The sequence below is a fragment of the Mustela putorius genome, unplaced genomic scaffold (assembly GCF_011764305.1).
Source record: "Mustela putorius furo isolate JIRA1106 unplaced genomic scaffold, ASM1176430v1.1 tig00003983_pilon_pilon_pilon, whole genome shotgun sequence".
NCBI classification, from domain to species: Eukaryota; Metazoa; Chordata; class Mammalia; order Carnivora; family Mustelidae; genus Mustela; species Mustela putorius.
In genome coordinates, this window is record NW_025422123.1 from 19,009,092 (window position 1) to 19,026,803 (window position 17,712).

General features: G+C 42.1%; 2 protein-coding genes across 3 annotated transcripts in view; one reads left to right on the plus strand and one right to left on the minus strand.

Annotated features, from left to right (window-relative positions):
- Positions 1–3,317, minus strand: part of CILK1 (ciliogenesis associated kinase 1) — a 59,292-nt gene extending 55,975 nt beyond the window's left edge. For both annotated transcript variants that reach the window (XM_004771860.3, XM_004771859.3), the window contains exon 1: positions 3,013–3,317. The gene's annotated coding sequence lies outside the window, so the exon portion shown is untranslated. The remainder of the gene's footprint in view (positions 1–3,012) is intronic.
- Positions 3,318–6,907: 3,590 nt separating this feature from the next.
- FBXO9 (F-box protein 9) overlaps positions 6,908–17,712 on the plus strand; it is a 37,983-nt gene continuing 27,178 nt past the window's right edge. Inside the window, exons 1-2 of the mRNA XM_045071066.1 lie at positions 6,908–7,046; positions 10,214–10,297. Coding sequence (XP_044927001.1) covers positions 7,044–7,046; positions 10,214–10,297 — 87 coding nt within the window. The 5' untranslated portion in view covers positions 6,908–7,043. The remainder of the gene's footprint in view (positions 7,047–10,213; positions 10,298–17,712) is intronic.

Sequence of the window (17,712 nt, forward strand, 5' to 3'; positions counted from 1 at the left end):
TTGCATGCCTGTCTGTCCTCTGGGTCTCAGGGCTGAGCCGTGACTTGTAGTTTACTACAAGTCAGTCAACTAATACCTACCAAATAGGTCCTAAATGTTCAGGCCCCTTCGAGTCACTGAATCACTGGGGGATGTAGGGCAGGACCAACCCTGTAGAGACACTACAGACCATCTTCATACCACCCCCGGCTAGGGGAGGCATGGCCCCTCTTTTCAAATCTAGGAAATCCCACCAGGACGCAGGAATAATCAGTGCCCTCGGGCCCTGACCTCAATTCTGCCTGACTCCAAAGCCCAAGACATCACACTACCGGGTATAAACTATGGCTTCTGCCCTGAAGAGGCTTAAAATAACCTAAACCAATTGGAGATCAATGCAGCCAATATAATAAAGGATTAACAAACAAGCATTCTCCCTCTCCTACTCCCCCTGCTTATATTCCCTCTCTCAGTCTTTCTCTCCATCAAATTAAAATCTTAGAAAAAAAAAAAAAAAGACTTTAAAGAAAGACGGTGTCTGGGTGGCTCAGTTTTTAAGTGTCTGCTTTTGGCTTAGGGCATGATCTCAGGAACCCCACATCGGGCTCCCTGCTCAGTGGGAAGCCTGCTTCTCCCTCTCCTGCTGCCCTGCTTGTGTTCCCTCTCTTGCTCTCTCTCTCTGTCAAATAAATGAACAAAATCTAAAAAAAAAAAAAAAAAAAAAAAAGACTTTAAAGAAAGAGAAGAGGGGGGTCCCTGGCAGGGTCAGTCTGGAGAGTGTGGGAGTCTTGATCTCAGGGTCATGAGTTTGAGCCCCACGTTGGGTGTAGAGATAACTTTAAAAAAGCTTAAAAAAATAAAGAAAGAGAAGATAAATGAATAGTTAGAGAACACGTTAGGGAAGGAGGTTGTGGGATCCTTCTCAAAGGATGGGTAAGATTCGCCCAGGAGAATGGGGAGGAAGGGGGGTTTCTAGGGGTGCAATCTGGGCAGTGACACTGCAGTGGGAAGGAGCCTGGCCCCCTTAGCAGGACAGCCAGACCAAGCCGCATAGAGCACGGGGACAGGGATGTATGCTGAGCTGAAAATAGGATTTGGATAGAAGGGGTGAGGCCTGATTATGAAAGCTTTGAAAAATCAGGCAAATTATTTTAGACCTGAGATAGCACATGGAGAGGAACCAGGTTGAAAGGCAAGGAGAGAGTCGAGGAAGTGATAGTTTAGAAAAATTAGATGGACAAATGCCAAAGAGAAGAGAAAGGGGAACGACTCATTCATTCATTCACTCATTCATTCAGCAAACAGGTTCTGAGGACTTATTAAGAGCCAGGCTTGGGTGGCCAGCTAAGAGGCTGTTCCAGTCCTCCAGAGAGGAAGGGTGAGGTTCTGGATTAGAATATGGAGGGAGGGATTGGCATAAATCACATTTCAAAGGTCTTGATGACTCACGGATACAAAGGATGAAGGAAATGAAGGAAAAGATGGTTAAAGATAATTCCAAAGGTTCAAGATTGACATGATTTTCCACCTTTATTGGGAACCTCAAAAGGCACTGAGAATAAAACAATTAAAGTATAAAAAGTGCTTCGTTGGTGCTGCATGGTCAACAAAACCCCCAAAGACCCATTCTTTACCCTGGGAGCCCGTTTACAGGTAGTCTGTAGGTAAGAAACTTCAGTGAGAAAAACCACTTCTGTGTGAGTAAATGCTGAGTTCCCGTGGCAAGGAGCACAGACCTCTGCCTACTCAGACAGGTTCCATCAATCCTCCAAGACATCCCCCTATCATCTAAAACAAAACCGATCTCACTAAGAGACAGGGCTGCCCACTCGTGCCCAGCCAACAGCTCTGGCTTTGGAGAAGGGGCAAGGCAAAGTGGACAGGGGGTAAACAGAAAGTAGGCAGGGTCCCTAGGGGGCTGGACCTTAGGAAATGGGGCAATAGTACAGGACATCATTTTAAACAGAGGATCCCAGCACTGCTCTCATTTCTACACCCACTTCCTAGTGTTTTACAATTACTGGTCCTCAGATAGATAGGAAGGCCTTAAAGAGTCTTTACCAAATTGCAGCTCTTTGTCCAGAAACGATTTCAAATGTGCATATCTATGCATACATTAACTCCTAGTACAGCTAGCATATGTCTGAGACACAAATTCTTTTTAATAATTTATATGTTGATTACACAAATTTCAAGCTCATTTTAATTTTACATTCAGCAACAGTACAATTCACTATTGGGGCACATCCTCAAAGCCTACTCACTGGAAAATGCAAGAAATGAGAAGTGTAGCTATCAAACTTCTATTGCTACGAAGAGTGCTCCGGGCCAAAATAAAAACACAAGTCTCAGTACCTTGGAGAAATCTAGACTTGCATGTAAAATTCAAGGCAGTATCCTCTCAGCATAGCCCAGCTTTAATAAAAGCAGATCTTTACTTAATTCTAAGCAGAAATGAATACTTTCTTCCGCAGAATGATGCCTTAAACTACTTTTGTATTTAAAAGTAAAAGCCCTCAATGTCAGTGTCCAAGTCAGACTTGAAAAGACACATTACAAAAGAAACGGCTGCTCTGGAAAAAAATCCTTCAACACCCCTCTCCTAACATCTACTCAGGTTAGTAAGAAGAAATCAGAGCAGAAAGAAACCCAGTGAAAAATGGTTGCACATAAATGTGAGAGGATTCCTGCTAAAACCCCATGTGGGACAGCCACAGGCCTAGTCAGGAAAATTCCAAGAACAAGTCCTCCACATTCTACTAAGGGGGCTTCAAACCCGGCACGGGTCTTTCCTCTCCCTAACACCGAAAGGTAAACACCCATCAAAATCTTCCAGACTCCGAGCAACCCGGAGTTTCCAAGCCAAGAGGGAGAGAGCCACATGACCGCGAGACAAACTACAGCCCAGGAGCCTCTCCCTCTCCTTCCAGCCCCTCGTGGGGGCCCCGGGTAGGGGTCCCTGGGCAGCTCCAGTCCTTCACCCCCTGTGACAGATCTCCCGGCGGAAGCCCCTAAACCCCTAGCCCCACTTACTGGCGCCGCGAACCCAGGCGGGGGCCCGCCCCTGCGGTGAGCGCAGCTCCTCGGCGACTGGGGCGCAGCGGCCCGCAGGGGGACTGGGGATGGGGGCGATCCCTGCTAGGACGGGCCGAGCGGTCCGTGCAGGGATGCCCGGGAGGTCCGGCGAGTCGCACGGGCCGCGCAGCGCATGGTGGAGCAGCAGGAACCCGGCCGCTCTCCAGCCTCCGGCAGAAAAACAAACAAAAGGCAGGGAGGCTTCTAGCGGGGACGACCGGCCGCTTTCCCTGGGAAAAGTTACCCTGCAGCTCCCCTCGCTGGCCCTGCGCGTCCCTGCACCGCGTCCAGGCCGCCCGGGGGCGCCGAGCCGCGGCGCTGCGCTCCCTGCCGGGGCCGACCGAGCCCAGGGATCCCTGCGGCCCGCTGACCGCCCGTGCGCCCCCCAGCTCCACACGCACGCCTTTTTGCAGGTCGGCTGCCTCAGGTACCCAGCTTTAGAAATGGAGGCTGTGGGCGCAGGTTCTGAGTACATTTCATTATAGGTAATCATGGTGAAAACCCTTTCCCGGCTTTCGGGAAAACGTAACCGGGGACGCACGACATTGGGAATGCAATCAGTGCCCCTGAAACGTACACTCCAACACGGTTAAGATGGCAGATTGGGTTAGTTTTCCCTCAAGCAAAATATTTTAAAATAAACATGCAACCGATTGCCCCGTTCGCGTTCATGTGAGCTGGAAGAGTTAGCAACTTGAGTTTGAAAAACTGGATTGTTAATCCAGGTGGGAAACTCATTAGATATGACGTACGCAACAATTGTCCTCTGTGTGTAACTAGTTATATATAACCGAACGCTTGTGTGCTAAACACACTTGTGTCCTAAATTATACTGTAGACATTACCTTAAATCAACCATACAAGGACTGGTTCTGGAAGTGCCTTGAGACAAGAAACTGCTTCAAGACTCCTGATTTAAATTCATGTAATTGCCCCACGTCTTTATATTTTTCAGAACTAGTTTAATGCCCATAGCGGAGGGGGCAACTTTAGTTGGAGGCATTACAATCATCTGAGGACTTGTGGAAGCAGACTGATGGGCCTTATTCCCAGAATTCTGGTGTTCATGCTTCTAGTCCAGGGAACCGTACTGCCATAAGCAACACAATTTTAATCAATAAAGCAATAGCCCATTTACACACTGCGGATCTTTGTCTGAGTTTAGATTCTCCAGCTCATCACCATATCGATTTTCTCTGCTTTTATTTTTGATTCTAAGAACTCAGCATTGTTTTTTCCTAATAGAATCTATAACAAAGACCTGAATCCCTCTTTCTTCTTGCTCCTATTGAAGAAACCCACAAGACACAAGATTTCCTGTCCCAGAAGGGAAAGGATCATCTGGCCACTTGGGAAATGTATAACATTTATCTATCTTTGTGTTTACCTATATAACACCCAAACCATATGGTAAATGAAAACTGAAAGTCTTTGTCAATGAAAAGATAGGGAGACAAGAGGGGTGAGCTAATAAATTATATTCTGCTCCCATGAAAGGTGATTTTTTAAAAAAGATTTTATTTATTTATCAGAGAGAGAGAGGGAGAGAGAGCGAGCACAGGCAGACAGAATGGCAGGCAGAGGCAGAGGAAGAAGCAGGCTTCCTGCTGAGCAAGGAGCCCAATGTGGGACTCGATGCCAGGACGCTGGGATCATGACCTGAGCCGAAGGCAGCTGCTTAACCAACTGAGCCACCCAGGCGTCCCGAAAGGTGATTTTTAAAGTATCTAAAATTACCAGTTGTCCAAGCAAGTCTACCCAGCAAATATAGGGACTCTCTTGTTCTACCTTTAACAAGGGTCCACTGAACTAGTATGTGATTTAGGTCAGGAAAATTATAATCCTGTAAACATATAATCCTGTAAACATAATATGATAGGATAATACAAACTTGAAGTATAGTGGATACAGGGGATATTGGTTTAAAATAGAATATTAGTAACTGAAATAGAAGAGCATTTTATTTATTTAAATTTTAATTTATTTATTTGACAGAGAGAGAGAGCACAAGCAGGCGGAGCAGCAGAGGAAGAGGGAGAAGTAGGCTGTCCGCTGAGTAGAGAGCATGATTAGGGATGGATCCTAGGACCCTGACACCATGACGTGAGCTGAAGGTAGCCGCTTAACTGACTAAGCCAACCAGGTGCCCCATATAACATTTTAATAAAATAGGTGTTTAATTTATCATTATGAATACTACTTATTATTTTAAGATTTATTATTAATTAGAATAGAAATCTGTATTAATTAACCAAGATATCTTAAATTAGCATTCAACATGTTTAATGAAATGGAGTAGTTCTGAAAACATTTCATTACCTCGTTGTTTATTTGCAAAACTAATTTTTTTGTGTTCATGAGGCATATATCACTTTCTTCTATTATAAATCCTTACATCTGACCTTCCCACCCATTTAAATTGCAAAATCTAATTTTAAAAAGGTCATTGGGAGGAAATCATCCTTAAAAGACTAAAGTTTCCTTTAAAAATTAAAACTGTTAAGTTTGTTGGCCTTCGTCAAACATGAAGTTCCTTTTTCTAGGTGGCTGATTTAGGGAGCAGTAAAAACACCTATCTGAAGGGTGGATCCTAATATTAAAAGAAAGCAGGTGGGTTTTCTTATGGTAGCTTATTTTACCCCCACCCCCACTTTTTTACTCTTTTTTTTTTTTTTTTTTTGCCGAAGATGTATTGCATTTCTAGTATCTCCAGAATAAAATAATGGATAATAGATGTAAACTCTGGGATCGATGAACTCAGTCTTGGAAACCTAATCACTGCTAGTACCTGACACTTGGTAGAAATCATAGAAACTCAGTAAATGTTTGCCAAATGAAGGTATGAGGCTGTAAGACTGTGGGTTTTCACAGAGCATGCAAACTTCCGTACTGAAAATAATGTAAAGCGTGGAAACATAATAAATTGCCTGATAAATAAGGGTGTCTTCTTAGGAAACAAAGTCAGGTGTTTGGGCTTTAAGAGGTGGGGCTAGTATCGCGGGATAAGTTCCGGCACTCTACGAGAACAGCGGACTACAAATCCCAGAGTACCTCCCGGGCGCCGTCCCCGCAGGACTCGGGTTTCAGGGCCTTAGAAGCCCCAACGTCTTTCGCCGGTTGCATGATGGGATCTATAGTAAGACATGCTTTGCGGGGCATTTATATTGTCTTGCTTCTCTCTTGAGCCTGTCTTTTCCTCAACCTCCAGATCCGTGCTTTCAGAAAGTTTAGCCATTCTAACAGCCTGTGACTGTTAGTGGAGTTTCGCTGTTTCCCCGCATTCCCGGCGTGGTACTCTGGACAGTCTCGGAAAAGCGTACTGGCGACCTTACGGAGCACCAAGTTCAATGCTCTTGAAGGGTTGTTCGCCTTTGGGTCTCAACCCTAAATTTTCAGTTATAAACACTTTTTAGATAATTATAGTTCAAGTTTGCATAAAGGGTCCCTGAGACAAACCCGTGGGTTGAATTTCGGGTCAGCAAACTGGTGACCCGATTGCCAATTCCGCGTCGCGCACGCAGTAGGCCCACGCCACCGACCCCTCCACTAGGCGGCGCGCGCGGGGCAGGTGAGCCGTGAGGCGCACGCAAGCAGTGGCGGTACTGCGCATGCTCAGTGCGCCGGCACAGGTTTCCGCAGCAGAGTGGGCAGCTACGCCGCGGCGTCCGGGCTCTCCAGTAGCGCCGACGCTCTGGTGTTCTTACGGTCCTCGGCCTCCGCTGGCAGCGGGCGTCCCTCCGCTCCGCGACTTCCCGGCCGTGGCTCTAGCGCGCCCGGATCTGGCCCCCTGCCCCGCGAAGATGGCTGCCGTACGCCGGGCCCGCAGTTACTGCCGCTGCCTGGTGCGCTTCTCCGACCGAGAACTCTGCTAAGCCCCGTTGCAGCAGACGGGCAGGAGTAGACACCCGGACACCCAGCACACCTCCTCGGGGGAGCGGTGCAGAGGGGGCGCGGAGAGCCCCTCGACCGCGGCCGGCTGCCCCGCCAGCATGGTAACCCGGGAGGGGGGACTCGGAGGGATACTGTGAGGCGGGAGTGCGGTCTGCGGAAGGGGGTAGGCCTGGGAGGAGCCCCGAGAGAGCGGGAAGTGGAGACTGGGAGGAGTGGGAACTGCTCGGCCGCCACCCACTGTAAGGCCCTTGGCCTGAGCGGCCGTGGAGCGGGTGCCAGCCCTGACCGCTCCCCGAGGTTCCTTCCAGCTGAAGTCCCCCGCCCCCCAGCCCCCCGCGGCCCCCGGTAGCCGGGACCCGCTGTGAGGAAGAGCGGGTGTGCAGGAGAGCAGAGAAGAATGCCTTTTCTTGGTTCGCTGAGGACAGCGAGCCAGTCTTACTCTCCTCTAGGGATTTTATCCAAAGCAATAAGGATAGGTTGAGGTGAGCCGTAGCAGGTCTGAAACTGGAGGGCGGGGAAGGGGGGAGGGAAGCCTTGGCAAACGGAGACACTTGTTGATTTATTCCCCCTCCGGAAAGCAGTACCCACGGAGAAGCCGTTCAGATCCTTTAGGGAGTCCTGGGGTTGGGACGCACCTGCCCGGTGACGCGTCATTGCCGAGGGTAGGATGTTGGCAGGCGGTCCTGGCTGGGTGGGATCAGAGAGATTATGTCTCACCTCCGAGCGGTGAGGGCCTGAGCAGCGTCGGGGCGGACCAAATGGAGAGGGACTGAGTTAAGCTCCAGAAATTGACCACGCAAATTCCATGGGACTGTTTGCATGCTGGAATCTGTAGTCTCTGCTCTGTGCTACCTTTCTTTGGCTTTGAATAAATTTCCCATCTGAGAAACTAATCTCTAGCTAGGATTAAATGAATCAAGTGTGAAGTGATACCAGAATAATGAGTTCATCGCAGACAGTCAAGTATTTATTGAATAAGTGGATGACTGAAAGAATTTATTGTATTAAGTTAACCTGGAGGATAGAAAAAGCAGTAATTGTGCCCTTCAACTTTCAGAAGTGGTTCTCTGACCAGGATTAAGCACTTAATTTCTTATATTTCGTTAATCCTGTTTGTAAAACAGGAGTAAAATGATGGAGACGGTTGAACTGCTCACGCAAAAGGTGCTGCTTATGTCAGACTCAGTTATGAAAAATAACGTGAAAATCTTTGGGTGACAGCTGGGGACCTATTTACCTCAGTTGGCATTTGAGTTGGCAAAATGTAGTAAAACCCCCAACTTACATAGTCATCATACGGCCAGAATTAAAGTAATAAAGGATTGGAATTCAATAATAACAGGAACTCAGGGGAGAAGATGGCTTTCTGTATTATTGATTTCTCATTTCTTTTCCTCATCCTTGAGATATGCACAATTGGTTAATTTGGGATTTTTTTTTTTTTTTGAGCACTTACTAGTAGGCTGGCATAATTTTAGAGTCCCAGCACAATATTAGATCTTCAGTATAACCAGATAAAATCACCAGAGGTCATTTATGGTAAACTTTTAATCATAGATTCTCATATATGAAAAGGGACCTCAGAGGTTCCCATATCCAACACCCTCTCTTTACAGGTGTGAAAGCTGAGGCCTGGTCAGGCTTTTACTATAACTCCAGCAATGTATTTGGCCCTCTGAGATGACTGATGCTTGTTCCCAACACACTGACTCTAGGGAAGAGACAAAATGTTAATACAAATATTAGATGCTATGATACAAGCACAAGTTTTGTAGGCAAACAAAGGCAATTCAGAAGACCAGAAAGTCCTTTTTATTGGGATAGCCCCTGACTGGGACCTTGAAGGATGAGAAATAGCCAAATGAGGAAGAAATTATTCCAGGTAGAGAGAGCAAGCAGCATATGCTAGAGCTTGATGCTGGAGAGAGCAGAGAAAGCTGTTGAAAGAAGTCACTTAGGCATGACTGCTAGGACAGAGCTAGAAGGCTGAGTTACTAAGGGGATACCCTAGAGAGCTCAGGTCCCCACACATTAGCTGTACTTAAGTTAGTCTCTTACTGGAGAATGGAAAGAGCCTTTTCAGTGGGATCTATAAATTCAAAGTCCTTCATTATTATTTTCCTATTATTAGGAAAGCTTCCAGCTTAGATACTAAAAATAAATATTTGATAATACATTCATGCTTCAATTTTCCAGTTTTCTGGAAATCAATTCAGAATCTTGACCTCTTTCATTTATTTTTTCATTATTTTGTCCTTTACAGTGTGCCTAGCATTTACTTACACCATCCAGTTCAAGTCTTAAAGGCACCTCTGCTCTGAGCCTGGTGGTCAGAGATAAGAAGCAGGGCTTATTTATGTTGCTCTGTGAAGTACTACACGTCCATCTGGTGACCAGGTTCAAAAATGTGTGTTAGTGTAAATGTTTTTACCCTAGAAACAAACTACAATGAAAATCTACAATTATCAACTTATATCTTTGGAACAAGTGAAATTTCTTACTTCTCACCCTCAGGTTATTTCCCCTATTGCTACATTACGGGACTGAACACATGATGTGTTGAGCAAGTCCCATTTGTTAATAAGTCTGTTAGCTAACACACTGACCTGAGGCAACATGTCATTTTCCCTGGAAGGTAGAATTCAGTTTAATTTAGCAAACATATGTTGAGAATACAAGAATAAAATGCAAGGAAATTGACCTGAAACCTGTACTAAATGCCCCAGGCCATTGCACAGTAATTTTAGTCCAGTCTTACTCCACTTTAAATCAATTCAATATATAAAAGCCTGGGTTTGTGAAATAGAACAGGCTTCTTTACAAAAAACATTCACTATTACATGTCTTTGATTAATGAGCTTTCCTAGGACATTTAAAATAATAAATGGACAAAAGTCATATTTGCATATTGGTAACATGCCAGTCATGTAAAAGGAAGGACATCCAAATATGGGCTAAAAATAGTCAAATTTTAAGTGATCCATAAAACAAAACTATTTGCTGAATGCTATGCTGCAGCTACATGTTATTTTTTGAAGCAAAGTTGTTTTAAATCACCTACTAGAACATTTTAACCAGAGCCCAGTGAAGTTGTTTGTTCTACAGGATTACTAAAGTATCAAATCATTAAACTTCAGCAGTGAAGGAGATACCTAGAGAGAAGCAACTAAATATTTCATTGGGCAGGTAGCTCAAGGAGATGTGGATTACAAAGGGAAACTGATGTTCCCATATTCCTGATGATTGTTTCCGATTTTTCTCCCCTCAGGCAGAAGCTGAGGAAGATTGTCATTCTGATACTGTCAGAGCAGAAGATGATGAAAACGAAAGCCCTGCTGAAACAGATCTGCAGGCATGTTTCTTCAAGTGTATATTTAATTCTTATTCCATTGCTTTCCACATATAAGCAAAAATTGGTCTTCCTTAGGAAGATTTATCAGTTCTTTGTTTTTTAAAATTACGTATGTATTTAAGTACATAAGTACATACCCCCAATATGGGGCTCAAACTCACAGCCCCCAAGATCAAAAGTCGCATGCTCTTCTGACTGAGCCAGGCAGGTGCTCCAAGATTTATTGGTTCTTATTTGTATTGAATTTCACTGTATTTTCTTTTTTTCTTTCTTTCTTTCTTTCTTTTTTTTTTTTAAGATTTTATTTATTTATTTGACACAGAGAGACAGAGATAGCAAGTAGGCAGAGCAGCAGGTGGGGGGGGGGGGGGCAGGCTCCCTGCTTAGCCGAGAGCCTGATGCGGGGCTCCATCCCAGGACCCTGGGATCATGACCTGAGCTGAAGGCAGAGGTTTAACCCACTGAGCCACCCAAGTGCCCCTTAACTGTATTTTCATATTGGTTTACAGAATATGTAAATTAAAGCTGTGTTACAGATTTTTTTTTTTTTTAAGATTTTATGTATTTATTTGACAGAGAGAAAGAGATTACAAGTAGGGTGAATAGCAGGCAGAGGGACAGGAGAAACAGCAGGGAGTCCAGTGTGGGACTTGATCCCAGGACCCTAGGATCATAACTGAGCCGAAGGCAGACGCTTAACAACTGAGCCACCAAGGTGCCCAGATTTTCTTTTCTTTTTTTTTTTTAAACCGTTTGTCTACATGTAATTATAGTATCATTGGCTGTATTCCCTGTGCTGTGCTTTTCATCTGTGACTTATTTATTTATTTATAATTTTTTAGATTTATTTTTAAAGATTTTATTTATTTATTTATTTATAATTTTTTAGATTTATTTTTAAAGATTTTATTTATATATTTGACACAGATCGCAAGTAGACAGAGAGGCAGGTAGAGAGAGAGGGGGAAGCAGGCTCCCCACTGAGCAGAGAGCCCAATGTGGGGCTGGATCCCAGGACCCTGAGGTCATGACCTAAGCTGTAGGCAGAGGCTTAAACTTGAGCCACCCAGGCGCCCCATGTGACTTATTTATTTTATAACTGGAAGTTTGTACTTCTTAATCCCCTTCACCTTTTTGCCCTTTGCCCCCTTGTCCCCTCTACCAGCCATTGTTTCCTCTCTGTATTTATGAATCTGTTTCTGTTTTGTCTGTTCATTTAGTTTTTTTTTTTTTAGATTCTGCATATAAGTGAAGTCATATAGTATTCGTCTTTTTCTTACTTGACTTAGCATTATATCACCTACATCCATCCATATTGTCAAAAATAGCAAGATCTTACTCCTTTTTGTTGCTGAGTAATAATTTATTATGTGTATGTACACACATACATACTGACACATACATATAACATTTTTATCCATTTATCTATTGATGGATACTTTAGGTTGCTTCCATATCTTGGCTATTTTAAACTGCTACAAAAATAAATGTACATATAACTTTTTTTTTTCGAGGTACATGTATTGTTTTCAAATTACTGTTTTAGTTTCCTTTCGATAAATACCCAGTAGTGGAATTACTGGATTGTATGCTATTTCAATTTTTATTTTTTTGAGAAACTTCCATGCTGTTTTCCACAGTGGTTGGAATAATTCACAGGGTGCCCTTTTTCTCTATATCCTAATCAACACTTGTTACTTCTTATCTTTTCGATACTAGCCATTCTAACAGGTGTGAGGTGATAACTCATGTTTTGATTTGCATTTCCCTGATAATTAGTGATGTTGGACATTTTTTTTTTTTTTTTTTAGAGATTTTATTTATTTGACAGAGATCACAAGTAGGCAGAGAGGCAGGCAGAGAGAGAGGAGGAAGCAGGCTCCCCGCTGAGCAGAGAGCCTGATGCGGGGCTCGATCCCAGGACCCTGGGATCATGACCTGAGCTGAAGGCAGAGGCTTTAACCCACTGAGTTACCTGGGTGCCCAGATGTTGAACATCTTTTCATGTACCGGTGGGCCATTGTCTTTTTTTAAGAAAAATGTCTATTCAAGTCCTCCACCCATTTTTTTTTTTAAGGTATTTTTGTTTGTTTGTTTTTTGACAGAGAGATCACAAGTAGGCAGAGAGGCAGGCAGAGAGAGAGGGGGAAGCAGGCTCCCCACTGAGCAGAGAGCCCCATGTGGGGGTTGATCCCAGGACCCTGAGATCAAGACCTGGGCCGAAGGCAGAAGCTTAACCCACTGAGCCACCCAGGCGCCCCCTACCCATTTTTATTTTTTTATTTTATTTTATTTTATTTTTTTAAAAGATTTTATTTATTTATTTATTTGTCATAGAGAGAGAAGCGAAAGCAAGCACAGGCAGACAGAGTGGCAGGCAGAGGCAGAGGGAGAAGCAGGCTCCCCGCCAAGCAAGGAGCCCGATGCGGGACTCCATCCCAGGACGCTGGGATCATGACCTGAGCTGAAGGCATCCACTTAACCAACTGAGCCACCCAGGCGTCCCCCCCCACCCATTTTTAAAGGGATTATTTGTTTTGTTAGTATTGAGTTGTATAAATTCTCTATATATTTTGGATTATTTGCAGATCTCTTCTCCCATTAGTAGTTGCCTTTTTTCTGTTGATTGTTTCCTTTGCTATGGAGAAGCTTTTTATTTTGATGTAGTCCCATTAGTTTATTTTTGTTTTTGTTTCTCTTACCTAAGGAGACATATCCATAAAGATGTTAGTAAGGCCAATGTCTAGGAGATTACTGCCTTTGTTTTCTTCTAGGAGTTCTGTGGTTGCAGGTCTCACATTTAGATCTTTGAGTTTATTTTTGTGTGTGATACGAGAAAGTGGTCCCGTTTCATTCCTTTGCATGTAGCTGTCCAGCTTTCCCAGCACCATTTATTGCAGAGACTGTCTTGTCCCCCTGGCATATTCTTGCCTCCTTTGTTGTAGATTGACGATTTAAGTGTGGGCTTATTTTTGGACTCTTTTCTGTTCTGTTGATCTTTAGATCTGTTTTTGTCCCAGTCTCATACTGCTGTGATTACCGTAGCTTTGTATTATATCTTAAAATCCAGAGAGTTATGATACCTCTTCAAACTTTGTTCTTTCTCAAGATTGCTCTTCAGGGTCTTTGTCGTTCCATATGAATCTTAGGGTTTGTTCTAGTTCTGCGAAAAATACTATTGATATTTTAGCAGGGATTGCATTGAATCTGTAGATTTGATTTGGATAGTGTGGACATTTGTAATAGTATTAATTCTTCTAATCCATGAGCATGGGATGTCTTTCCATTTATTTATATTGTCTTCCATTTCTTTCATCAGCATCTTACAGTTTTTAAAGTATAGCTCCTTCACCTTTTGGTTAAGTTTATTCCTAGATAATTTCTTTCAGGTGTAGTTGCAGATGGGATTGTCTTCTTAATTTCTCTTTTGTTACTTTGTTCTTAGTGTACAGAAATGTAGCAGATTGCTATATATTCATTTTGTATCCTGCAACTTTATTAAATTCATTTATTACTCAAATAGTTTCTTGGTGGAGCCTTTAGGGTTTCCTATATATATCTGGAAATAGTGACAGTTTACTTCTTCCTTACCAATATGGATAATTTTTTAGTTATTTCTTTTTTTTTTTTAGAGATAGAGAATGCACACGTGTTGGGGGGTACAGGGAAGAAGGAGACAATCCCAAGCAGGCTCTGTGCCCAGCATGGAGCCTGCCACAGGGGCTTGATCCCATGGCGCTAAGATCATGACCTGAGCCAAATTCATGATCCTGGAGTCGTGGGATCGAGTCCCGCATCGGGCTGCCTGCTCAGCAGGGAGTCTGCTCCCACTGACCTCTTTCCTCTCATGCTCTCTCTCATTCTGTCTCTCTCTCTCTCTCAAATAAATAAATAAAATCTTTAAAAAAAAAACCCAACAACATACAGTGTTATATTAGTTTTGGGTATACTATACAATGATTCAACAATTCCATACATCACTTGGTGCTCATCATGACAAGTATACTCCTTAATCTCATCACGTGTTTAACCCATTTCTCTACCCACCTCCCTTCTGTTAGTCATCATTTTGTTCTCTATAGTTAAGAATTCTCTATAGGTAAGGGTTTGTCTCCCTCTCTTTTTTTCCCCCTTTGTTCTTTTGTTTTGTTTCTTAAATTTCACTTATGAATGAAATCATATGGCATTTGTCTTTTTCTTCTCTCACTTAGCATTAGACTCTCTAACTCCATTCATGTCATTATAAATGTCAAGATTTCATTTTTTTTTTTTTTAAAGATTTTATTTTTTTGTTTCACAGAGATCACAAGCAGGCAGAGAGGGGTGGGGGGGAAACAGGCTCCCCGCTGAGCAGAAAGCCTGATGCGGGACTTGATCCCAGGACCCTGAGATCATGACCTGAGCCGAAGGCAGAGGCCCAACCCTTTGAGCCACCCAGGCGCCCCAAGATTTCATTCTTTTTAATGGCTGAATAATACTCCAGTGTCTATTTATACCACATCTTTATTCATCGATTGATGGATATACTTGGGCTGCTTCTGTATCTTGGCTACTGTACATTATTGCTGCTGTAGCCATAGGGGTGCATGTATCCCTTTGGATTAGTGTTTTTGTATTTTTTGGGGTAAGTACCCAGTAGTACACTTGCTGACTTGAAGAATAGTTATATTTTTAATTGTTTGAGGAGTTTCCAAACTGTTTTATACAGTGCCTGTACCAGATTACATTTCTACCAACAGTGCATGAGGGTTCCTTTTCCTCCGTGTCCTCACCAGCATCTGTTTCTTGTGTTGTTGATTTTAGCCATTCTGATGGTGTGAAGTGATACCTTATTGTAGTTTCTGTTTGCATTTCCCTGATGATGAGTGATTTGAGTATCTTTTCATGTCTTTTTTGGCCATCTGGATTTTTTCTTTGGAATAATGTCTGTCTTCTGCTCATTTTCAAATTGTACTATTTGGTTTTTTGGGGGTGTTGAGTTTTCTAAGTTCTTTATCTTTTTCGGACACTAACTGGTTCTTAATTGTGAATACGTCATTTGTAAATATCTTTTCCCATTACATAGGTTGCCTTTTAGTTTAGTTGATTGTTTCTTTTGCTGTGGAGAAGCTTTTTATTTTTTTAAGATTGATTTATTTTAGAGAGAGAGTGCATGGGGGAGGGGCAAGGAAGGGGGAAGGGGGAGAGAAATTTAAGCAGCCACCATACTTAGTGTGGAGCCCAATACAGGACTTGCTCTCACGACCCTGAAATCACAACCTGAGCTGAAACCAAGAGTTGGACGCTTAACTGACTCTGCCACCCAGGTGCCCCAGAGCTTTTTATTTTGATGTAGTCCCCCAATAGTTTATTTTTGCTTTTGTTTTCCTTACCTTAGGAGACTTATCTAGAAGAAAGTTGGTATGGCTAGTGTCAGAGGAAGTACTGTCTTTGCTCTTTTCTAGGGTTTTTAAGGTTTCAGATCTCACATGGAGGTCTTTAATCCATTTTGAATTTATGTTTGTGTAGGATATAAGAAAATGATGCAGTTTCCTTCGTTTGCATGTCACTATCCAGTTTTCCCAACACCATTTGTGAAGAGACGATTTTTTCCCCCATTGGATACTCTTTCCTGCTTTGTCAAAGATTAATTGACCATATAGCTGTGGGGTTTTCATATATGGCCTTAATTATGTTGACAAATGTTATCTCTAAACTTACTTTGTTGAGGATTTTAATCACGAATCGATGCTATACGTTGTCAAATGCTTTTTCTGCATCTGTTGAAACGATTATATGGTTCTTATCCTTCCCATTATTGATGCGATGTATCACATTGATTGATTTGCAAGTATTGAGCCACCTTGCAACCCAGGAATAACTCCTACTTGATTGTGGTGAATGATTTTTTTTTACTGTATTGTTAGATTCAGTTTGTTGGTGTCTGTTGAAGATTTTTGCATCTATGTTCATCAGGGATATTGACCTGTGGTTCTCTTTTTTAGTGGTGCTTTTATCTGGTTTTGTTATCAGGGTAATGCTGACCTCTTCATATGAATTTGGAAGTTTTCCTTCCTCTTCTACTTTTTGGAATAATTTAAAAAGAATAGGTATTATTCTTTAAATGTTTGGTAGAGCTTTGTGCAGCAGCACTATTAAAGCCAATGAAGTTTATCTTAGGCACAATTATTGCTAACTAAATGTTTGGTAGAATTCCCTGTGAAGCCATCTGGTCCTGGACTTTGTTTGTTAGGAGGTTTTCTTTCTTTCTTTTTTAATTTTTAACTGATACAGTTTCTTTGCTAATTATTAGTCTGTTCAATTTTCTTTTTCTTCCTTTTTGAGATTTAGTAGTTTATGTATTTCTAGGAATTTATGCATTTCTTCTAGATGTCTGTTGGCATATAGTTTTTCATAATATTCCCATAATTGTTTGTATTTATGTGGTATTGGTTATTTCTCCTCTCTCCTTTGTGGTTTTATTTGATCTTTTCTCTTTTTCTTGATAAGTCTGGCTAGAGAGTTATCAATTTTATGGATTTTTTTTTGCCAGACACTCTGCTCCTGGTTTCATTGATATGTTCTGTTGTTTTTTTTAGTTTCTTTATCATTTATTTCTGCTCTAATCTTTACTATTTCCTTCTTTTTGGTTTCAGGTTTTGGTTGTTCTTTTTCTAGCTCCTTTAGGTGTAAGGTTAGGTTGTTTATTTGAGATTTGTCTTGCTTCTTGAGGCGACCTACACTGCTATAAACTTACTTTTTAGAACCAATTTTGCTGCATCCCAAAGGTTTGGACAGTTGTGTTTCATTTTCATTTGTTTCCATGTACTTTTTAAATTTCTTCTTTTATTTCCTAGTTGACTCATTCATTATTTAGTATCATGTTATTTAATCTCCATGTATTTGTGGTCTTTCCAAGTCTTGTGTTTGACTTCTAGTGTCATCATGTTATGGTCAGAAAAGATGCATGGTATGACTCCACTCTTCTTGGCATTTGTTGAGGTTTGTTTTCTAGGCTAATATGTGATCTATTCTGGAGAATGTTCCATGTGCACTTGAAAAGAATGTGTATTCTTTCTCATTTTGCATAATTCTTTTTTCTCTTCTGTTCAGCTTTATTACTTTCCATTACTCTGTTTCTTCCAGCTGCTGTTTGTTCCATCAAGTGTGTTTCTCATTTTGTTTATCAAATCCTTTATCTCTGTGTTATTCTTTATCTCTGTGTTAATGACTTCACTGATGTCTTTTACTCTTCTCGAGTCCAGTGAGTATCTTTATGATCATTACTTTATTCTCTATTTATATGTTTATATTTATTTATTTTGAATTTTAAATATTTATATTTATTTATATTTATTTTCGATTTATATCTCTATGATCATTACTAATTCTCTGTCAGGCAAGTTACTTATATCTATTTCACCTAAATCTCTGGC